Raw genomic sequence first — 24,875 nt, forward strand, 5'->3', positions numbered from 1 at the left:
TTTCGTTAATGTTGTAGTGCTTTTGAATTTGTAATTGTGCTTCGTTAATGTTGTAGTGGTTTGCACCTCAGGGCCACCGTAGGAATCTTCCCTTAATGTAAAATTATTGAGGGGAAAATCAGAGCTCACAATCAAAATGGTTGTTACCTACATACCAGTGCATATTTAGCCACTGTAATTAACCTGCTATACTAGTAATACACAACCTCTGCTGGTAAATGTGCAAGTCCAGTGTTTTAGTGCACCAGATTCTTATAAATACAATGTTATTGGTTGTATCACAACCAGTAGTTTTTCTGAACAATATTGAACAAATCCCACAGTTTTTCCCCATTTTCAACTGGAAACAGGAGTGAATTCCTTTCCAGACGGACTACTTTTGCATTGCGCAAATCACACTGTAAGATGACACAGTTGTTGTGACCATTGCCTTGATCTGGGACTAAAATGTAGCCAGGAACTTTATGCATGAAGTTTGCATGTTCTACTGGATTTTCTTTGGGTACTAAGACAAACATTAGGTTAGTTAGTCTGCTGCATTTGTATTTAAGTATGAGTGTGAGTGCACAGTTTGTCCTGTTTCAATCTCAGTAATGTATTGACATTTTGTCCAGGAAGTATGTACTCTGCTGGTATAGATGGGTGGATTATGGCAATTTGAATTTTTTTTGTTTTATAAATATGTTTTGCTTGTTTTAATCTTATTGCACAGTGATTTAGTATGACTTTTGTAATTTTAGATATGCTTAATAAATAATCAGCACCGACACAAAAATACGTTGTGAAATGTTTAATAATCAAACAACAGTATTGTCTTTTTTCACTTTATTTGAGTAATACTTCATGTCAGGAGTTTGTGTCTGCACAGTTCAACTGCTCTGGCCTGTTGTGGTGGGGAAAAAAGCAGCTGAGACAAAAAGTGATACTGTTCATTTGTTAGTCCATCTATGTTTCATCAGTGATCCTCACCTATGTATGGATTTATTGATAGTTACTCCAAGAAGAAAGGAGAAAACTCATGATTTGTTTATCATAACCTTGGAAAAGAAGAGTTCTTTTCTTAAATATAAATAAGACTGAAATGTGTTCTTCATACAGATCTTCAGCCACATATTATTCATACTGGACATACTTTCCAGCCAGGAAAGTATGTCCAGAAATACATATCATTTACACATCTTTACAAAACAATTTCTTTAAATGCAAAATTGAATTGAGAGGACGGTTAGGGAGGCAGATTTCAGTTTCATTTTGCAAGAGTTCAGAAGTAGATGGACAACCACAGAAAAGTAAGTGTATGGAAATGCTGACTCGGCTGCTGTCGCTTAATCTATTTGAGGCGTGATTAAAGTTTAATTCATGCCCATCTCCTAATGCTGGCCGCAGCGTGTGCTCCTCGGCAGTGGGTCAGTGAGTAGTTTCAAGCTGAGCCCAGGTCTTTTCTCTCTGTCTGGGCCCCACTTTATTCATGCCTGAGGGACAACAGGAGCTACAAACAACTGAATTTTTCATCAAGGTTACTTCCTGGAGAGCTGTGCCAGGCAGTCGCTGCTTTCTCCCGAGGTGTGTTCCTGCCTCATACATAACTTACCCTGCTCTGACCTGCAGCTCTCTCTGGGAGGAGCTGTTTGACCCCGCTCCGGCGGCTAGAATAGGAACTGTGGAGTGTTTTATTAATCCTGAAGTGTCAAGGATCGCTTTCGGTGTTTGTGGTTAAGTCACGCTTTATCCTTTATAAACAGCTTAAAACACATAAATATGCATTTGATACATGTTATGGTGCAACCACAAATTTCAATTTATTATTACTTTTTTTTCAAGTTTCATTTTACGGAGAAACACAAAGTGGTAAAGTAGAAGGAAAGCCAAAATATTTTACAAATAAAGTTTGAAAACAGTGTGGTGTGCAGTTGTCAGTATATGTGGAACCACCTTTTGCTGCAGCTACACCTGCAAGTCTTTTCACTATGTAGCGTAAGCTCAGATATACTAGCTGTAGAGAGTGAAGATTAATTTCTTGTCATGGATTCTATGCTGGATTTAGGTCTGCCCTTTGATTGACACATTCCAAGACATTAATAAGCTTTTATCTAAACTGTTATTGGCTTTATGTTTAGTGTTGTTGTATTCCACTGGAGGGTGGTCCAAGTGCAAAGTCTTTTGCAATCTTTGTTTTTTTAATTCCTTCACCCATTTCCTGTCATCTCTAAACAACTTCCTGTACCTGATGACGAAACGCTTCCCCTCAGAGGGTGATTCTGTCGCCGCCATGCTTCACTGTGAGGAGAATACGTTCAGATCAGATCAATCTGCAGTTATAATTTTTTATTTCACTCTTTAAATTTTTGAAAATACCTTTGCACTAATCTGACCAGAGCACCTTCATTCACAAATTTTCCATGTCCCCTAAATAACTTGTGGAAAACTTCTCTCCCATTCCACGTTAATTTATTCAGGAATGTTTGTATGGAAAATTTAAAATTTCCAAATTTAATTGTAAACATTTTTTTAAAGCCATGTATCCTTCCCCCCACCCCATCACATAACTTTTAATTGTTCTGACACAGAAGAACCCAATAAAATACATTAAAATGTGGGTTATAATGTAATGAAATGAAGGAGTGTGAATATGTTTGCAAAGCGATGTGTATATAATGCTTACATTTTGTTGTTTTCCAGTCACAAATGCCTGATTATGCTCGCTGCATCCTCTTTCTGTTTTCATCAGAGCAGCCTCGCTGGATCCTGGTAAACACAACTCCACAAATTCAACTAGTTTGCGTTTCTGTTGGGAATACCGACATGCTCTGCATTAACATTTTTATTCTCTGAAGAACAACTCTGGAGCTTCTGGAGGAAAAAAACATGCACTATTTATAGGCATATTTTTTACATCAAAATTCATTTGCAATTAAAATCAAATCCCACTCTTTATCAGAATATTAATGCTTCAGCAACACATTCTGTTTTAACGGAGAGAAAATATGCAATGTCAAATGATTTTTTTTCCTCCCCTTGCTCATTAAGGGTGCAAGTGCTGCTTTCTCTGAAATACCGCAATCAGAGTCATAAACAAGGTTTTATTTATTCTGCTTGGAGTTTACTTTTCCGCCAACATCCAAGTAGTAAGGTCATTTCTGTTTATTGGCTTACACTGGAATAAATTTGAATTTAAAGTGAAAAGAACAAGCTCTTTAGATCATATTTCACAATAATCAATGCTGTTTTGATTTTTAAATCAGAACTAAGAAGGCAGGGTGAGCGCTTGTTGGAGACGCTTTCACGGGTCGGAACCTGAGGGAGCATCACAAAGCTGGGTAAAATGTATCGAGAAATTTCTCGTCATCAAGTCTGTAGCGCGTTTTTAGCACATTTATATCTCTAAAAGACCTACAAGACAGCCCTTTTCACATCGTGACCCTGCAACACCTAGAAGAAGATAAAGCTAGATGGGGGTTGGACTGCAGACTGCCATTTCAGGGCTGTGCTGCACCGTCTTCCCACTCCTGAGTGTCAGACATTATCACCACCACTACCCTCAACCTCACCCTGCCCCTTGTGACAATTACTGGCCTACCTCCCTATTCAGCACGTAATGAGAAAACTGACTGATCGATTTCTGTCGGCCCAGTGAAAGAAGGCGCAGGCCGGCATCTGAGGCACATAACTGCACTGTGCCCACATTATGAACTGGCTTTTTTAAAAACAAAGGCAAAAAGATTCCGCTATATGTGAAAATTGACGTTGGTACTCCTCTTTCTTTAATGATGATAGATGAAAAAAACAAACAAACGTGTCTTACAGACAAAATGAACATCCTTGCTGCTGCTTATAAACAGTTGAGACATTTCTTTAAGAAAACCTGTAAAAATTCCAATTAGAGCAGAACTTAGGTCTAATAGGATTACACATTTTTTAACCTTTTTAGATTTTTTTTGTATTGAAAATACTCTGCAGATTTGACATTTAGCATTGGTGGTCAGTTACAGAAACTGTATTCAGCTCTTTATATTCAAGACACTCATTGTCTCTCCTTCTTACGTTCAGCCTTCGTTAGTCAAAGTACAACCCAACCTCTGACATTGACTCATTGTCTTACACAAATGTTTTAGATGTAATTGTTTGTTTGTACTGGACTAAGATCATATGTTGTTCTGAAGCTCAATGTGGCTCCATAAAAGTTTTTTTTAATAACTTTGGCCAGAAATGATACAGGATACAGGAGATTAGAGTTCTTAAAAATTAAGAACTTTTAACATGCTAGCCTTATCATTCTATGACACAACACAAACAAAGTGGGAGGACATATGAGGTTAATTAACTTACCAGCCACTGACTAAATGCACCTATGTGGCCTGTGTCATTTCTTAAAATGACTGCAAGCACATCAAGACTTGAGAGACAGAAGCTCCCAATTAAGAGGTAGTGATTGCCAAAAGGTGAGTAGGGTTCATAAATGACTTTTCCTGTAAACCCAGTAAACCCACGAATATCTCAAAGGACACAATGTATTTTTTAGCTGTTATTTCTAGAAATACAAACACTCACCTTGTTACATGAAACATAACAGTTTTTATTTTGGCCAGTCCTTGCTGTTGCTAAAAATGGTAATTATGAAGCAAAATGGAGCAATCCAGATTACTCCATTTGTTTATCTCACACATATCTGAACCAGAAAAAAGTTCCGTGCTGTTGTTGTTCAGGATGAACTGTGACATTCCTTTTACCCAAACGGGCAACCTTGCCATTACTGCCACCTTCTGAAAACACACAAATGTAACCTGTTTCTATGTTTGACAGGTCACTGTGATGCAATATTTGAAGCACAGAAGAAGTGCAGCGAGAGGCGATTGTGTTGTTCCTCCCAGGAAAAGTCTCCCGGGTTAGTCTGCAGTTCCTGTAAAAACTGCACCATAACTGTCAAAATAGGAAGGAATGGTCATTATGAATTTCCTTTTATTGTCATTGTAATATTACAATAATAAAATATTTCATCATTTCATATGTTGTTTTGGCAATATACAGTACAGACCAAAAGCTTGGACACACAGTTGTGTCCAAGCTTTTGGTCTGTACTGTATATGTTACTGAATACAGTCCAAACCTCACAAGCACAATTACTTCTTTAGACTACCCATTGTTAAATATGGGTAGTTTATATTTAACAGATATGAACTACCCATATTGTTCATCTATTTGGTGAACGATCACTAATTAGGTGATCATTCAAGTATAACAGTTACATTAAGTTCATCCCAATCACAGCAGTTTAAGATGTGCAAAAATCTTCAATAAGAGTTTAACTCCATCTTGATAAATAATGATTCTTGTCTTGTTTTTCTTCGATGATAAACGATACAATCTACTTCCAAATTTCTTCAACTATATGCTGTCAATACACAAAATCGGCCTCATCAACGCAACTATCATCTTCACGAAGGCTTAAAGTCTGCCAATACTGTTACAACCTAATTCTAGTACATTTCTTACCCTAACAAAAATACAACAATCATTTTGTGAATTATCCATTTCTGTAATTTTTTTTTTGAGGACCCACAAAACCTTGGGTGCCTAGGCTGCTGCCCTTATAGGCACTTTTCCAAAGTGCAGCCCTGTTTGTGAATGCCCAAAGTGTATGAACGGGGTGATGCTTGTTGTGGGTCTCTGTTACAACTCAAGGCTAATGAGATGCTCTTCACAAACCGCAGCATGTTTCAATAAATCCACGTTGATTTACTATTCCTTTGACTGATTATACGAATGTAAATATTCAGCGGGAAAATATATAGTCTGGCTGACAGAGTGTCTTTTGCGAGCACCGCCATGCCGCCACTGCTGGGTCAGAGCTCCATTGCCACTCACAATTATTTATTAGGCAACATATTCACTCTCTATCCATCACCGCATTGCCACCCGGCCCGGTCACATCTCTTAATGTTTATTACAGTGTCCCACCTTCCACCAGGAGAATGATTGACGCTTTCGGAGAGGACCGAGGTGGGACTTGCGCGCTCCTTCCTCTCCAATCGTGGCTCGAAGGGGGCGGAGGCTCTTCATCCCATACTCTGATTATGAGTCAGTTACCAGACATAAGCGAAACAATAACACTTGGTGGGCCACTTTGCGCTCAGATCCTTCGCCGGCAAGTTGATACTTTCAGCGCATCGAGCTCCCGATTATTTGCAGCCTATAGCGGAGGAGCACAACGCGCTCCACTTTTAATCAGATTAGGAACCTTTAATGTTCAATCCTGGTTTTCCTTCGTCCCTAACGTAGCGGTGCAGGAGTGGCCAAAGCCAAATGCAGCGATTCAGATCAGATTTCACCTAAACCAGCTGGGAGAGGGACCGACAGAGAGGGAGAGAGAGAGCCGAGAAGAGAAGAGAAGAGAAGAGCAGAGCAGAGCAGAGCAGAGCAGAGCAGAGAGAGGGTTTGTCAGTCTCCCTCCTCCCAAATCCAGAAAAGCTTACCAAGGAAAAAAGGAGGAGTGTCTGGGCTCAGATAGACGCGAGGAATCCAGAGGAATTTCCCGAGGATTTTTTTCTCTTCATTTCCCCCTCCTCTTCACATCAAATTAAAAACAACAACAACAAGAAAAAAAAAAAAAAGTTGGAGGGGAGGCAGCGGGGACCGTGGTCAGGGATGGACGAGCAGCCGCGGCTGATGCACTCCCACGGGGTAGGCATGGCCGGACACCCCGGCCTGGCGCAGCATATGCAGGATGGCACGGCGGGGACGGACGGAGACGGAAGAAAGCAGGACATCGGAGACATATTACAGCAAATAATGACCATCACAGACCAAAGCTTAGACGAAGCGCAGGCAAGGTGAGACGCAACTAAAAACACTCGTGTTATTTATGGGAAAAGATGGAAATATCAGAGGAAGGGGGGAGATAATACTCGCTTGTAACAGAACTGCCTGTAAATGAAACCAATAACGCCCACTGAAGTGCCGAGACTGGGCGAAAGCGGCAAACAAAACCTTAAAAACTTGGAAGATTTCATAATTTGACAACTTTTGTGTGATCATTTCCTATCAGAATGTATTAATTAGCGCCTGATTATTGCGGATTAAGAAAATCAGACCAGTTTTATCTATGAGGGGACTTGGCAGCTCAGTTACTCAGAGTCTTTTGGCTTAATTGTTACAAAGGAGCTTACATTGTAATCCTGTGCCATAATAACAGGATGCAGATCCTCTTCTGTGGTTTACACCCAGCACTAAAAATAAAGAGGGAAAATTAAAGAAATAAAACATGTAAATGTTTAAGAGGTGGGTTGTAACTGGATAGATTTTGCCCTATTAGTGTGTTATAAAAATATCTACATTTTCAATATTTAGCACAGCTAGTTCGAAAATTAGTTTTATTTAGATGCACCAATGAGCTTTTCTTGGCCTGTGCCGATTTCTTGTTTTGGTCGAGATGTAACCTGCCGATTCTTCAATCTCAATTCGCAGTTGTCTGACGCTGATATTTATTTTATTTTTTAATTCTACTGACCATAAAAGAGAATAAAATGATACCTCTTTGTTAATGGTGCTAGTATAAATGCAAAATAGAGTAAAAAAATATTACAAGACAATAATGGTGAATAAACTGGCCAGATTTTACTTGCAAGAATTTGACCTGCCAATCATCAATCAGAGCCAGTGATGGGAAATTGGTTGCCTCTCATCTCTGGAGGATTTAATTGTGCATATTTTACACTGCTTCAGTATTTTTGTTCTTGTTGTTTAAATGTTCCGATGAAAAACAATACATTATTTAAATTTGACCTGAAAATACCAACACAATGAAGGGAAAACTGGCTGATTCCAGATGGTGAATATTTTGCCATGCTCCTATATTTTTTTAAAATTATTGATCAGCAGTTAGAGCCCATGAAGGGAAAATTGACCAATGTTGGTCTTTAGATAACTCTGTGCACATTTTACCTTACTCCTGCAGTTTTAAAAAAATTAAACAGCTTAAAAGTGAGATTTTGATTTGATTTGCTGATCACAGATTAAAGTCAGTGAAGGAAAAATTGGCTGAATCAAAATCTCTGACTGAATAATTGGTGCATAATTTTACCCTGCTCTCATGTTTTATTTCTAATGACAGCATTAGAAATAAAAATAATAATAATAATAATAATAGATGTCTATGTTTGTTTGCTTGAGTATTGACCTGGTTATTGATGTGCTGTCTTCTTTTTAGGAAACACGCACTCAATTGCCATCGAATGAAACCTGCTCTGTTCAATGTCTTGTGTGAAATAAAGGAGAAAACAGGTAAGGACGCACATAGATGAGAAGCTTTTTGGCTGTAACAGCACCATCTTTGTGTCTCACCATCACTTTCTATTTTTTTAAATAATTGGATTCAGCTGTATAAATACCACGTCCTGTTTTTACCTACAACGCATCATAAAACATATGTGAAAAAGCAGAGAAAACCGGCTGCTGTTGGACGGCAGTGTTATCATTTTAACCTTCCTCACCCCTCTCTGTGGGGCTTGATTTTGTTGTGTTAAGTGAACAGTTTTTCACGCAGAGGTATTTTCTGTTTATGTTCACGACAAGGGTCAAAGCCACTAAAAGGAATGCGTGAATTATCACTAATTTAACAGCAGATTAAAAAAGGAGAGCGGCTCCTGTGATGAAAGGCTGCGAGTTGTCTCGGAGGGACGTGGCACAGTGGCGCTTTTCAAGGGAGGAAATAAAACAAAATATCCAATATAAGCTTATCTGAGAGCACAACTTTGAGGCTGTCTGCGAGGTTATTGAGAGGGAGTCACTTTGTCGACTGGCTTGTCGCGTCGCAGCCGTGCGAGATGGCTGAGAATAAACACAGGGGCCGAGCCGCATGGAGGCAATACTGTTTTCATTAATATAACATGAACTTCTCTGCGCTGACATTTCATCTGTATGAGTCAGGGTTTGGCACAGGTTTCTCTAAAAACAAGAGGGGAAACATGTAGACACTTGAGATTTTCATCAGATTTACAAAGAGCGCAGGCCCCTGCGGAGGAAGCTACAGTGCAGGCTGGGGGCCCTCGCTCCTAAATTGCAAGGCTCGGAAAAGTGAAAGAGTAATGCCTGGCTCTTTGTAAACTGTCTGGCGTCTCCCTGGGTTCAACCAGAGTTCGTTTCCAAAAAGAAGAACAAAGTGACTTGGACCTTTTCCTGGCTTTTCCCCCTTTGCCTCTCCCCTCTTCCCACCGTTCTTGGCAACCAAGCTTCTGACAGGAGAGAAGCTCTCCTCAGACTGCAAATTGTCCTCCCCTATGTTTAGTACCAAGTTTGGAAATGAACATGTTTCAAATGAGCTTTTATTTTTTTTCTCTTATTGCTTTGCTCTTTTTTTCTGTTTTACTCAACGAACATTCACCTAACCTAAACATCACAAATCTCTCGATGTCTTCTCCAGCTTCATGAAGAAAAGCATTTAGAATCTATGAATAACGTAAACACCCCCACTCACGCAAACACACACACACACACATGCACGCACGCACGCACGCACGCACACTTCCAGAGACACCGAAAAAAAAATTCCCCCTGTCTGAAATTGAAGAGCTGAGCTGCGGCTCATCTTCGCCTATAGGAGGGTTTGTGCAGACGAAACTGAAAATCCTTTCACTGCAGTGACAGAGAAAATGACTCAAACCTTCACCATGGCATTTACAGCCAAATGTGCTGAGTGCAGTGTATGCGAGTGGAGTACAGCCTGTAATTTGTCAAGACTTTTTTATATTCTTTATAAAGAGTCAGCTTCTCCTTGCTTTTTACATTGTTGCAGTCATAGTGTCTCCAAGAAGAGATGACGAGCACGGCGGCTCCAATTCAACCTTTTACCAAAGAGAGGAAGAGTTTCTCCGCATTAGCGATTATTTGCTGCATGTTTGAGCCATGTGCGCCTCTTTCTTGCTCTGTGTCGGCAGTGTGAGCGTTGACAGCAGCAATATGGGTCACTGCCGCAGTGAGGTGTCCATTGGCAGGCAGCTGACAAACAAGGCGGGAGTGCATGCCAATAGTGGACAGAGGAAGCCTTAACTGATGACCCCGCGCCACCTCGCTCCCCTTTTGATTTGTGCCGGGGTCGCTGCAGTGTCACTGCGTTGGAGTATTTAGCAAGCTTAAACAAGCTCAGGTTCACACGCCTGGCTTATAGGAAACCAACAGCGAAGGTTTGTGTTACCTCACTTAGAGACGGTCTTTTGGCAGCTAAGGTCGTGTTTCACAGAAACATCTTCCTCCCGCCCTTCCGAGCCCTCTGCCTTTTTTAATCTTAAACTATCGACATTGTAAGCAAAGTTACTGAGAGCACTCGGGTTTGTTTTCCTGCGCTCTGCTTCATATCCTGTGACTAGGGCTGGAAAGCGTCTTTGTTTGCTTGGAACCATTACGGCGAGGGAAGCTGGCACGTACAGGTTGACTAAGTAAGAGAAGCCAGACACCAAGTCGGTGTTTCTGGGTGTCAGATTTCAGGCCGACTCACTCCCCACCACCACCGCCAGTTTCTCTCTATCTGCGGGCCTGGGACTGTTTCATTTCGTCAGGCCTCTCTGTGTCAGCGGCCTCACGTTACATCCATGCAGACTCGGGTCAGATGGAGAGCTCCTGCATGACTAATGTGATCAGACGGATAATGCATTACACCGCTTGAACTTATCAAAGCTAGAGACCTGCTGAATCAGTCTGTCCTGCTAACAGCAGTCCTACCGAGAGTCTGCAACGCTAATTAGGCAAAACATTTTAGATATTCACAGCAATCAGAGCTCTTTAAGGCTTCTTAAAGGAATGGGAATGCAATTGAAAATATTACACTTTTCGGCATGAAGCAAACAAGAGCTGTTATTATTTAACAGCATGGCGCTGGCATGGGCTGCTTACAGGTACGGAGGAGAAAAGGGTTTTTAAAAAGTTACAGTTTCAGTATAGTAAAAAGAAAAAGAAATGGCCATGCTGTTCCTTTAAATGTTTAAAATAGTTCCAATGACCCGATGTGCAACAGACAAGATTTAAACATTTCTGATACACCTGCCAGGCAAAAGATCCCGTATTTTTTATTAATTTGACAGTAATATGACATAATTACATATTTAGTACTATACTTGTGGATGGAAATAACACATTTTAATCTGTAGTGTCATTAAGCATTCATGTAGGACAGACTGTGCACTTGCAAGACGCTTTCTCATAGACAAAGTTCAAGTTCGCTTTCATGCAAGAAAAACGGCTGTGATTGTGGAATAATCATAATTTCTAACTGGAGATATTATACACACTACTACATGCCATCACCTCTGTCTAGCACTGAGATAAGGAAACATAGACAGAATATTTCAGTGGAAGGTGAGGAATACAGTTTAATTTGTAAGCCCAGCGTCTGTGCTTTTTCTTATGCTTGTCAACCTCGGCTAAAGATGATGCCTTCATGTTGCTGAAAAACAACAAGAAGCTTCTCTAACTTCCACTTCCAGAAAAGATCGCAAAACTTTTAGCATATATGGCTAGAAGATATTTGAGGATTTCATTTTGTAATTATTTTTATGCATTTCAACACAGTACTCGTTAGCCAAATTTCTAAGAGAGTGTGTAAGTGATGGGAGAGATGCAGTAGACTAATGCCCTCCTCCCCCGCTTGCTGCTGCACACTGCTGATCAGCTGAATAAAATGAGGCTTCTACATGTTTAGCTCACTTACAATGAAGACATATCCACCCTTTCAGTTTTATGGAAATATTTTCAGCAGCGAAAAACTGTCCTGGTGTGAAAACTTATCAAGGTTTCACACTATTAAACTACAGTTGACAAACTACGAGTAACATTTCTGTTAAGCGGGTGACTGCTGGTAAATACCATGTGATCATACATTTGTTTTTAAGGTTGTCCTTAACACCCATGTCAAGTTTTCTGGGAACCTTTTTAAATAATTAGACATAATCCTGAGAGTTGCTTGGAAAGTTTGGCTTAAACGGAAAAAGAAAGAACAAAAACAAGAAACCTTTGCTTAGAAATGACTGAATTTAGATTTAAACAAGCATTTACTAATTTATGACTTGTCTGACTATTAAATAAGCAATTTATACGGTGACTCCCTCAACAGGCCTGATGTAAACCTGCAGGTGCATCGCGATAATGTCAAATGGCTATTTCCAGCATTTCCTTTAATATCAACACTAAACGATGATGGAGGTACTCGTTGAGCTCCTGTGCAGCAGTGGATAAACTGGTCACTATGGCTCCCAGTGCTGCTGTTTTTCAGTATTTAATTGACACGGCTGTCCATGATGAGTTCAGGGGTTAGTGTTGCCTCTCTTTGTTACTCTCCTCTCATATCCAGTGACAGATGGAGGCATTAGTCTCCAATGTGGCGCTGTCCTGAAACTAATGGCTATGTCCTTGGTTTCCCCGTGCTAGCTGGGAGACTGTATATCTGTCCCTGGCTTGGAAGTGCAGAAGCAGCAGTTTATCCCCCACTACCCCCAGCCCCTTCATGTTTTAGTTTCCACGGAAATAAGACCGAGCAGGACTTTGTCTGCTCTCTCATAAATAACCTCAAAATAAATAACTTCAAAATGAGAGTGAAGTTTTTTTTTTCTTTTTTATCTGAGAAAAGCAGGCTTTGATTTGTGAGCTTATATGAACCTCTTACCAGAAATGTTCATCCAAGTGAGGGATAATACCCATGTGATATATTTTTATGGAGGATGTGCAGATTGTAGCTTTAAAAGTAAGCTACAGGATATAAAAATAATCTGCTGTACTTTTTTTAATGTCTCATTTTATATTTGTACTTCATTACCCGTGCAGTTCAGGAAAACCTACAAGTATTTCAGCCGCTCTCCTGTCCTCCAGCATAAACTCACTTGCAATTAGGACAGCTAATATATTATGCAAATGTTGACTGGTTTAATTGAGACATGTTAATCATGTTTTAAGAGGCTAATTACAGCCCTGTATATCTGAGGTGGGAGTAGTAATTAGCCGTGATAACAGATCTGGCTGTAGAATGGTCATATGCAGTGTTGCGATGTATAACTACAGAGTACCTGTGTGCTCATTTACAAACATCTGAACATTTCTTTTTATTATTATTTTTTATATTGCTATGTTTAGCAAATGTCTAAACAATGCCTTATTGCTGGGCTTTGTTTTATTACTGCGTATTGTGTTCACAAGAATGAGATGAGGTGAGACATTAACAATATTTTTTAGGAAAAATAAAGTCAGGATTCTGTGACATTGCTTAGCTTTTTATCACGATATGTTGCGATATTAATTGCGATGGTGATAAAAGTGACAATAAAAGGTATTTTAAAAAATTCATTTGTCTGTTTGGCTGTTAAGCTGTCAGTATATGCAGTCAAAGCCTCAAGCGAACAATTACTGCTATAAAAATACAATGTGCCCATTATTAAAAAGGGTACATCACGACAACAGTTGCATTCATTAGTGTAAGTTGGGTGCAAAACAGTTCACATTATTTGCATTCAGTCATCTTTTGAAACATAAACACATTTATTGTTGATGAAATCAACAGTGGAAAAATAGTCCACACAGTTAAATAACAATTCTAACCATGGTTTTGATCATAATAATTATTTTTCATAATTATACAATTGCCTTTCTCTACTAAGAAGCAGAGGAAGGTTTTCATACACCTTTATAAAGAACCTGTGTAGAACAATATTATCTTTGTAAGTTTAATTGTATACAGTTAAAGTTTGGTCAATTTAAATATTTTAGATTTTGGACTAGATGTGATGCAAAGTTTCTGAGTATATCCAAAACAGCTGCCACCCTAACCTTCGTTACAGACTAACATTTAGCCAGACGCAGTATTCTCACAGTGCTTATATTATGTTCATTTCATCAACAGGTCAAACAAAGATCTGCTTCTATTCTTCCTTCAAAATAAAGGCCTGAAATATAATGTTGATATCCTTGAAATAAATAGTTACAAAATGCATCTGTTTAAATATGCCCCCAATTTTTTATATTTATATTTTGACTGTATTTGTCTTTCTGGTCATCTGATCCAGCAGTGTTGATTGTTCTGACAATTGGGCTCTTATCCTGCACACAACCCTGTTCTTAGTTTTCTGGCATCTGATCATATTTGGATCCATTACACTAAGAATGCCCTCCCACTTATCGAAAATAAAATCGCTTTAGAGAGGAAATTTGCTCCATGGCTGGAGTGGAGTTTCTTTTTTATCGGATGTTTATCTCTGGAGCAGCTTTTAGTGTCTACACAACAGCTCCGGTGACATTATTGCCAATTCAATTGCCTCAGTTATTGTTTTTTTTTTCGTTATTGGTGCTGTTTAGATTTGATTGGATTTTGCACAGACTTGTGGAATTGCGCCTCACAGTTTGACCAGTCAAAGCATACATTCTCATGTTGTTGGAGTTGAAACCTCTGCTGTCGGTCTGGGTCAGTGTGAGGTTGCAATTTTATAATGACCTTGACCAAATTTACAGCTTTATTTCTACTGGCCTTAAAATAACGTATCATATATATTGACTATTACAGTTACAGTGTTATCTGTAATATTCCTTTATTGTTATTTTTTGTTATTTATTTCCACAATTTACAGCAATGTAAATATGCAGAAATTAGAAAAGTAGGTAAATTTCATCCCCAGTCCTTCTCAATATATTGTCTTAAAAATATAGAATATTTGCAATTTTTTTGTAGTTTTAATTAAAAGTGCTTATTGCCATTCTGCTCTTTATCGAACTACACTACAATTATTGTGATCTTGTATTAACTAGTTAATTAGTGAAGCTATCTGCTCAGGTAGAGCATCAGTCAGCTGCTTAAGTGACAAGTTACTTGTAGCTCGTCTATAAGTGTTTTAAAACACAGTTTTCTCATTTGGAGTTATAGGTGGCACTCTTTTGGTTTCCATGCAATAACTGTGTATTTTATAGACAGATATTTGCCTGTTTTGTAAGTAAAGGATAACCATAGTAACCTAATTTCAGCCAGCTGAACAGTAGAGTGCAGCAAGAAGCAAGGGAGGGCCTCTGCAGCATTACTGAACGAGCCATGCAGCAGGAAAAACTCCTGTGGTTTCTCTGGCATCTTTTTAAAAAGACTTTAAACTGTAGGAACCTAATCATGTATAATTATAGCAGCTTTCAAACCACAACCTTTTAATTTTTGTTATACCTCTCAAAGCATCCCAACTATAGTTTTAAAATTTATCGCTTTAACATGATGGTTCCGGGTTGGTCTGTTAGTTTTCATAACATTATTAACTTGAAATATTCCTCTGTCTCATAAGCAAGGGGAAAATGCTGTAATCATCCAGTGCACGGCAACAGGTAGGGGAGGGGCAGCGTGGCATGGTCTGTATAGCCAGAGAAAACCCTGATCGCTCATGTACTATTTATGGCATTTCACACAAAAGAAATTACTTTAGGTATAGTGTGATGAATATGAAACAATATTTTCTAAAAACTTTGTACGCCTTGATAATAAAAAATGTCTAACATTTAGGTTATTATTTATTGAAAAATGTATAATTAAAATTGTGTGGTTACCCGTAATCAGACAAAAAAATAATTGCATATGCATTCATGAATGCTTGTGTAATTTGATGTAGGTGGGCTGCCTGGCTCGTCGCCACTAAGATGTAAGTGGCATGTTGGCAGCACGTTGGGGTTGTACAAAAGACCTCTCCCCCCCACCCTCCACTTCCACTCCCCGACTTCGATGAACAGTCAAACATAAGACGGCGAGCACTCTTCCCTGGCTGACTTAGTAAAAATGACACAAATTAATACATGCTGCTTAAACAGGAGCAAGATTAATGGTTGCCTTTCGCAGCGGCTTAGATCCTCTGTCAGTCGCTGCTCGCTGCCCAGATGGAATCAACACCAATCAATGAGGCTGCCGACTCTCACTGGATATCTGCTCATGATGTTGAGGGGTACACGGAGATGCACACATTTACATATGCTTTGAACACACAGTTACTTATGCCACGCAAAATAAAAATGATAAAAAAAAAAAAAGAATCACAAACTTCCTCCTGGTATTTCTTCCTCTCCCTTCAGGTTTCCTCTGTATAAACCGCACTGCATATCGTGTATTACATCCCATATAGTCAGATGTTCAATCAGGTGCCACAGAGTCAGATGGGAAAGAGCAGCAAGGCTGATGGCTCAGTCGTGATTGGATGTTTCAATTACTGATAGTAATGCCATGGTGTAGTGAGTCATGCAGTGCAGATAGCACCATTTATTTTAATCAGGACAGGGGAGAGATGGGTGTGGATATGTCTCCCTCATTTCAGAGGGAGTTTCACATTTAGATGCAAGGGAGTGCATTCCCCTCTTCTCCAAACACACACACTCTCTCTCTCTCACGCACACCCACACACACTTTTTCTTAGATGCATGCACAGTCACACACATACACACGCTCAGGTGGATTGAGAACGGAGGATAGGTTGCCTTGGGTAACGCGTAGCGACAAGGTACTCTCTCGGCGAGCTATTCTAATTTATGTTAATAAACCTTGCAGTTGCTGTGAGAGACAAAGGGGCCAGAGATGAGCCTCGGTAACCTCGGTACTTTCACTGGAAGTAAAAACACAGAAAAAACTGTTAGGAGATAGTGAACTGTAGAGAAAGACTCTTCTCACTGAGGCACAGAACGATGATAAATTTAGCCACACAAAGAGTTATTTTGTGGCTGCAGAATCAAACAGTCTCATGCTTGCAATTTTCAAGTTTGGTGTGCGGTGTTTACTATTTCTGTGTCAGAGTCTGTGTTGGAAGGGGCAGGGATTGGCAGGCGGGTTGTCTCCTGGGATCGTTGCTGCTAATTCCGCGGGGCTCCGAAGAGACACTGGATGCTGCAGCTTTGGATCACTTCCCAGGGCAGATGCGACACCACAGGTAGCATTTAACACAGTGGGGCAAAAGGATGAATGTTAACAGAGGTCAGGGTATGGTCTGATGGCCTGCAGTGCTAAGACCCTCTTGGTGAGATAGATAAGAGCCCTGAAATTACCTCGAAAAACGGCTTGATAATTTTTTTGGGGAAAAAAAAGTTTTGCTTTTTCATATCATTATGTTGCTTCTTTTAGTCATTAAATTGCCATCAATCTGAAAGCTTAATGAATATGATCTTGTTTTTACATTGTTCAGCTTTTGAATCCAAAGTGGGTTTTTTTTTTCTGCAATGCAAACCATCACCCCGCTAACACCAACAAGGATTGATAACACAACAACTCCTTCCGCTTCTGTAATATATCCATATCCCTAACCCGAAGAGTGAAAGCTGTGGATTTCCTCTGTGCCTGCTGTCTGCCAGCTTGCCTTTGGCGATGTTAGTTCTGGACAGTTAACTCCCACTGAAATTATGTTAATTGCTGTCATTTTCTTTTTTCTACTTGAGCATAATCAGCAAATTATATACTTCTGTTCATTTATTACAGAGCCACTCCTAACAGGGTTTTTACCCTTCAAAGATCAAAAGTTAGGAGGGGAGGTGGTTTGCTCTTATGTTTGTGTACTCATTTGTCATATTATGTATCAGCTGGCTATTACGAAAACTGTAATGTGCCATGAATAGTTTGGTGTAGTCAAATTACATAAGGTTATATCCAAAGATTTTAATTGGTTGCACTCCTCAGAAACATTCAGTAAACATGGAAAAAAAATGCCAGATTTTAATTTATGCTGTGAGTTTTATTTGCCTGGTAAATTTACGTGGTAGATCATTTTTGCTTTCTAAAAGCTCACTTGATGTTGTATTGCATGTGTGCATTGCTAACAACGATGCGCTAATCTGTCGTTCCTGTCTCCGACTCAGATCAGGATAATTTAAGATTAGGTATTTGACAATCAGATGTTCAAATCCAATTTTGTTTTTTTTGGAGGGCTTGGAGGGTTGTACTTATTTGTTAAAACTATCACTATGTTGGCAGTGCTCCCAGTGCTAACTAGTAATAACCAATCAAAGCCACGAGGACAGTGTTAGCAATGTCAATCATACTTGTGTACATGCCCCACTACAGCTAGGCAAGTTGTTTCTCTGCCATTAACACATTGAGTCACTGTCAGTACATGAGGTTGACTGACAGCACTAAGACCCTCCTCCTAGCTCTGATTGGTTGTTTAATAAAGATGTAAAAAAAATTATATATATAAGTTACTGCAGATTTAAGGTGAGGGCACAAAATGCTATAAATATATATAAAAGGCCTAGAACTTTAAGATATAGTAAAATAAGACACACACCACATTTCATCAGGAGCAAACTTTTTTTTTTTCAAATAGAGTCTTAGCAGGATAGCTTTAATATGCTCTGTTTACACAGGTTTAACTAGGCTAACAAAGTTGCAACAGTGGAAACTCTAAATACAAGAATTACATGTAATTTAATGAGGTTGAACAGATAGTTTTACATCCTGACCATTTGTATGTGGAAACAACTGGCCCACCAATTCTGCCAGCACTGGCACCCTGTACACAACTGGCTTTAAATGTGCTGACTGAACTGGCGTCGCTGTCTGCAGGGCTGTAAAAATAAATCGGTCATTACACAGTATTTCATGCCTGTCCTTGAAATTTTTAGGAAAAGTGCCATAACATTGTTGTTCCTCATAGTTAAGCTAAATTTGACAACACATTTGCTTGGTGAGTGCTCCGCTTTCCACTTTTTCTCCACATTGCACACACCTTGTTGATTGTTCTAGAAGAAAGTGCTTCTCCAAAACCTTGCTTTTGCTGCAACATGCGGTGAATAACACGGTAGAAGACAAAGTGCAAATATAGGAGCAACACATGGAACCTCCTGACGAAACACAGCCATGGCTGAGAGAGGAACTCAGCCACAGCCATCCTGTACATCCACGTACAGAGGAAAACTCATTTTTAGGAAACCTCTGTAGGATTTACATCTGTATACATTTATATTTCAGTTTAATTCAAAAATACTTTATTGATCCGAAAAGAAAATTTAATTTGTTTAGATGTGTTTGTATGTAGAGTTCCCATTGTAAAAAGTGTTGACATCTGAAAGGCATATTACTTTATTTGCTTATAATCAAATGTATTTATTTGCTTTCATCAACTCAAATCATTCATCAGCTGACAATGTTTTCATTGAGAGAATATTGCTAAACCTTGAATGAGGTCTTTTATGATTTCAGTTGTTGAAAATTAGACTCGTAAAATGTTTATTCTTTTTGTCTTGTGCACTGTAAAAAAAAAGTCTCTAAGTTACGTTAATATACCGGCAGCTGTGGTTGCCAGAATTTTACCGCATTTAAATGGATATATGTGCCCATATAAATTTTACCGTATTTATACAGTAAAGTTCTGGCAGTCACAGCTGCCAGTATTTTACTGTAAATTAGAGACGTTTTTCTTTACAGTGTGCAGACAAAAATGACAGAAAATATTATTCTCCTGCTCCCTAAGCCTGTTTAAATAATTAAAACTAATGTTTCTGACACATCAACAACTATGAATTGAAATTCTTATGACAGATAAATTTAGTAAAATTTATTTGTCATGACGGAAAAAAATGTAGACAATTGGTAAAAATATATCACATTGATTATTACTTTTAAAGTGATTTAGATGCCATGTTTAGGCTCTGGTCAGTGGAATATTTTCTTTAATACTTTAAAACATAGAAATAGCTAAATGTATCTCCTTTTTTTGCAGTTTCAGACAGACTCTTGAAAACTTTCTCATATCTCGCCCTTCCTATGACAAAGTGGGGAGTAGAGGATGCAGAATAGGTGACATCATCCAGACAGATAAGAAACAGATTGTTTTATATTGAAAGCTGATTAAAAAACAGCTGCGATTCTTCAAATTTAACTACGCGATTCTCAACATGTAATTAGAGCCAGTACCCAACAACAAAAACCTGGAATCAGGATTTGAGTTCAGGATTTCTCTTACAGAACAGATTTGACTTGACTTCTTTTTAACAAAAACAGAAAAGCTCTAAAAATATCTTATTTCTAGATTAAAGATGATGTGGAAATCCTCCCACCATTTATTTGATTAACTGCTGACATTTCTACCTCTGATATTATGCTTTTTTGTGAAGTGCTTATGTGATTCCCCTTTGGAACCACTTTGTGTGTGCATCTCTGCACACATAAATACAAACATGCACCATGTGGTTGTCTGCTGAACACAAATAGACTGCCTAGAAAACCGCTACATACTATCACTCCCAAAATAGGAAGGCATGTGTGATAGTTTAAACTGATAGGACAGGATCTGTCATTTTGCATTATGCTTGATCCAGATGGCACAAACACAAGTATTTCCAGACATCTTGGTTACTTTTAAAAATATGGAAGGTTTCTGTTAAGACTTTTGTTAAGAATTCAGAATGTTACATGTAACATATGCTGATTTCTTCCCAAGATTTGAACCAGCAGCCTCTCTGCTACACGCATGTTTTTCACCCCTAAAGGCAAACTCGTCCTCCTCTTCCATTATGTTTTTTATTTGGCTCGCCAGCATCACCGTGCAGCCTGTTTTATTGTACATGTCCTTCAGCGCCGTGTTTAGCAGTCTTCTGCCCCTAAAGACATAAAACTCCTTTATGTTCCTATTACTTGAGTTTACGGAGAGCATCTTCAGCCGCCCCGCCTTCCGATAAGATCATATTGATAGATTGATATTGGGAGAACCGTAGTGCGATAAAGGCGCGGGGGTTAAGAGCTTCTTGGATAGTTTAACCTTGATAAAACAGTTGTTTCAGTGAGGCTGATTTCGCCCCATCCGTCTTCATCCGTCAGGGCCCCGCTGAAGTATGCAAATGAAGGCAATAGAGGGAAGCGCCGTGTGCGGTTAAATGGGGCGTTGCGAATGTGCGGTGTACCGCGCCGACGGGGTGATACTACTTACTGTCCAAATTTAGTGTGTCTTTTCTGAACCCTGCTTCCTCCCCCCTCCCCTGTCTGTTTTGTCTACATTTCAAGGGAAAAAAAAAAATACATACGTATATATTTATACTTGTCCTGAGAGGATCTGTGCCCTCTCGTAAAAAGATTACAGCTGTAACAGAAGCAAAGCAGTTTATGTGCTTATGTTATTATTTTTAATGTGTTTTAGCTGGAGTTTAGAGGTTGCAGCCTCTTATTTGTGTCTCTCAGTGTGCAGCACAGGCATCTACATGTTGCAGTTGGTTTTATGGCATGCTCTCCCCATACATTTTAGAGCATGGCTGTTTATTGTGCTAATTAGCAAGTCTGGAGGTGTAAGGGTAATAATCTTTGTGATAATAACTGTTTATGCCTTAACACAGCGCTCCGTTCAGAGTTTATGTTGCTCGGGCAGCTTCATTTGCCTGATTAGTTTTGTACCTACTCAGCAGCATTAAGGAAGCTTTTTTGTGTGTGTGTCTGTTTGAGTCTCTCATTTATCTCACGTGTCTGTATATTGATTGATTCCCCTGCTCTCTCGTTATTTTTGCTCTGTTCTTCACAACTCATTTTACAGAAAGACGAGGCCAGGAAAGGGTTACCACATCTCCTGTCTGCTGTCTGATCAGCCGCCACACATAGAGCTGTCAGTCAGGAGCTTTCCTGCCTGCCCTTTTGTTATGGAACGCCAGCTCTGTGGGTGGGTCCTCTGGGTGATAGATGGCTCGGAGAGCCTATCGGACTGCGAGAAGCATCCATCTCTGTCTGGTGCCTGTTAAACAATCTTGGGAAAGCAGCCATGTAGTCCTAACTACCACTGGCCTCCACTAAAAAACCCCATTAACATTAATGAAGGATAGCTTTAAAAGTTCTTCAGTAATAGGCTTGAATTGGATTTATGAGTCAGATGGTTTGCCAGAGAGTTGCTCTTAAAAAAGGTCTCCGTTTGATAAATGGAAACGAGCATTTGAAGGGTTTCTTTTTGGAATTCAGCTTGATTGTTTTTTTTTCTTCCAAAATTTAATTTTGAAGCAGCACAATATCTCAAATGGCATTATCAATGAGTGTAATATGCCTATCATCTATCAGACTTGCTTGAATCCTATATTATGTGTTTAGTATTCAGTATCATACATGCAAATTCTGCCTAGCAATCATTTTTTCTGGCTGATTGGATAGACTTTCACTGCCCTCATTACCAAAACTGGATGTATGTTCTGCTGCTTGTAGCCAGTCCTGACATTTTCAAAGTCTTGCTCTTGTTCTGCGCTCAACTGGATTTTTTTTTTTACTGGACTTTAACATGAAATGACTAGCTACATTCAGAAGCAAAGTTTTCAACTTTGACAACTTTAAAAATGTATAGTGTTTATAAACTTTTGCGGTAGAAACTACATTATTATGATAGCAGCAACTGTCTAAATAATCTTCTTGCATTAGTTTAGCTTTCGTCTTGGACTTCCTGGAAAGCCTTTGTCTTCGCTCAGTCTTGGTTGAGGAGTTCTTGACTACAATAGAAACCACAAAGTGTGGTCGAGACATTGTGATGATGGAAAAGAAAGCAAGGAGTCAGGAAAAATTAGGTTAATCTTAATCGATGTCGTCATAGGAATATGCAACGATTCTGTGATACTCTGCAGCTCTGCTTCATTCAGATTTAAAATCAAGATGCAGCTTTGGTGGCTGCGAGGGAAAGCGAGGCGTTTGATGTTTTAAGCCACTGAAAAGATAAAGCTGCCTCATCTTTAAGCACTCTGCTGCCCCCCTTTTGAGAAAAAGTAAGTTCCTAATACTTTTTTTTTTTTTTAAAGGCCTTTCATCCCAGCTGGCACTGACCATTTCAATATCCTGCAACTACCACTTTACCTGTCTGCAAGGTCCCTATAGATGGTTGATGCGAAACTGCCATTAGCCGGCCAATTCCTCAGCCACAGATTACCGCGCCGGTACGTGGTAATCACAATGTTGAAAAGGTCTGATTGCATTCCACCCAACCTACAAAGTGTGGCATAAATGGGTTTTCTCAAAGGTCTGAAGTCGGTTGTTGGTGTGCCATCATAGTGCATTAGGACTGTCAGGAGCAAAACAGCAATTTTTGAAACCTCTCTGTGAATCTTAAAAGGATGCAGAAATACACTGGGAGGCAAACAAGGCCTTCCTGAGATTGTTGAGTCGAAGCGTTTTCTGTGCGAGCTGAGCTATAAACTCACCTGCACTGAAAATACATTTATTGTGAACATTGCTAATCCCCCTCCACCCGTTCTCTCCCTCTCTTCCTCCCCAGTCTTTTTCTCCTTCCTGGCTCTTCTGCTCACCTCTGATGTCATTAGCAAGAGGGAGGTTGAGGCAAGAGAGGAGTTGCTATTCTTAATGAATTCTGCTTTGTCTTTGGACTCCCCTACCTAGTTAACCCCCCTTGTGCTCAAGGTGTCAAATTAGAGCAGCTGGGGAAAAAAGAGGGGAGAACAAGGGGGGATGAGCAAAGAACATCGCATCCACAGCTCATTTCCCGACTCTCCTTCAAACCACCCTAATACAACATAATATTCATGAATATTATCCGTGTAACAACTGTGGAAAAAATGGTTGGATCTGCTTCACATATTCCACTTTCATGATTAAGAAGCTGGTAGGGCAGTTAATAACATGTTACTCGTGCACTGCTGTGCACCGATAAGGAAAACGTAACGTAGCACATCTGCAAGTTTCTGTGGTTTTTTTCCTTTTTTACTGTTATGAGAAGGATTTTTACATTTTAGCGCTGGCAAAAAAACTACTTGCTGGATTAGTTTTTTCTTGAGTCACAACCTCTTATCTTCTGCTCCCTAATATTTTTGATTTCTTTGCATGTGCAAAAATGTGTGGGAACATCATTTGTGCCGTTTGCAAAAATCTCTAAAATATCCTGCCCCTTCTAAAATAATTCACACAAAAAGAAGAATGCCCAGTTTTGTGACAACTACACAAAGAAAAGCATAACTACAAAGAAGGAATAACACAGCGAAATACATTTTTTAGAATTGCCCTGCATTTAGTTTCATCATTTATAAATCATCCTGACTAGCTTCTTCATCACTGCAGGATAAAAACAAAACAAAAAATAAAATCAATCCCACTACACGATGTGGCACCGCCAAGTACATTTTGGGTAGCAACTTTTTCTCTGTATCTCTTATATTGCATGTGGAAAACTGCATCGGTACTTCTTCTATCTTTCTGTAAATACCCGATTAACATCTACCCTGATTTTCCCTCCTGAGTTTTTCTCTCTGCAGCTCATCCAAAGTTGCCATGGGCCTATTCACTGCTTCTTTGAATAATACTCATTGTTCCTGGCCTGTCAGTTTAACTGTTTGGCCATGTTTTAGGACAGATGCTGCAAATCTATCTTCATTAAAATGTGCACGATATCAACATTGCAAAGAACTGTGAGGAGATCAAGCAACAGACATTAGATAAATTTATGAATATGATGTTCATACTCTTCATACCAGTGACCAGTGACTCCACTGGAAAATGTTTTAAGAGAGCATTGAGGTGCTTTGGTAAAGTTGGCAACAGTACTGCCTTGTAAGTACTTAATTTATCAAAAGCAAGTTTTTTCCCCCCAATAAATCTCTTTTGGTGGACAGGAAATGATGTGCAGGTATTTAAAATTATTTTTCCACTTCCTGTACATCTTGGACTTGTGTTTATGATGAACCAAAAGCGTAAATGCATGACTGCTGAAGACTTCAGTGTTTTTTCATTTATCATAAATCAACCTGCCATTGCCCCGGTTTTCTAATCTCAGAATATTGTTTTACATCATAACTCCACTTTAAACCTCTTCACAGTTTTATTTTTGACCTGTCTGTTGTTTGTTTTCATATTGTTCCCTAAAAAAGCTGTAAGACCTTCAAAGAACAGCTGCATTTATACTTAGATTATGTCACACACTGGCAGACTCTATTGACTTAATGTG

General features: G+C 39.3%; 1 protein-coding gene across 2 annotated transcripts in view; it reads left to right on the forward strand.

Moving 5' to 3' along the window:
- The first annotated feature begins 6,083 nt into the window (after positions 1-6,083).
- Positions 6,084-24,875, forward strand: part of pbx1a (pre-B-cell leukemia homeobox 1a) — a 64,787-nt gene continuing 45,995 nt past the window's right edge. The window contains exons 1-2 of one of the 2 annotated variants that reach the window (XM_028021009.1): positions 6,084-6,827; positions 8,204-8,277. In XM_028021009.1, the coding sequence (XP_027876810.1) occupies positions 6,643-6,827; positions 8,204-8,277 (259 nt within the window). In that variant the 5' untranslated portion in view covers positions 6,084-6,642. The remainder of the gene's footprint in view (positions 6,828-8,203; positions 8,278-24,875) is intronic. The other variant, XM_028021011.1, reaches the window with a different exon arrangement.

This window comes from Xiphophorus couchianus, chromosome 6 (genome assembly GCF_001444195.1).
Source record: "Xiphophorus couchianus chromosome 6, X_couchianus-1.0, whole genome shotgun sequence".
Classification (NCBI taxonomy): Eukaryota; Metazoa; Chordata; class Actinopteri; order Cyprinodontiformes; family Poeciliidae; genus Xiphophorus; species Xiphophorus couchianus.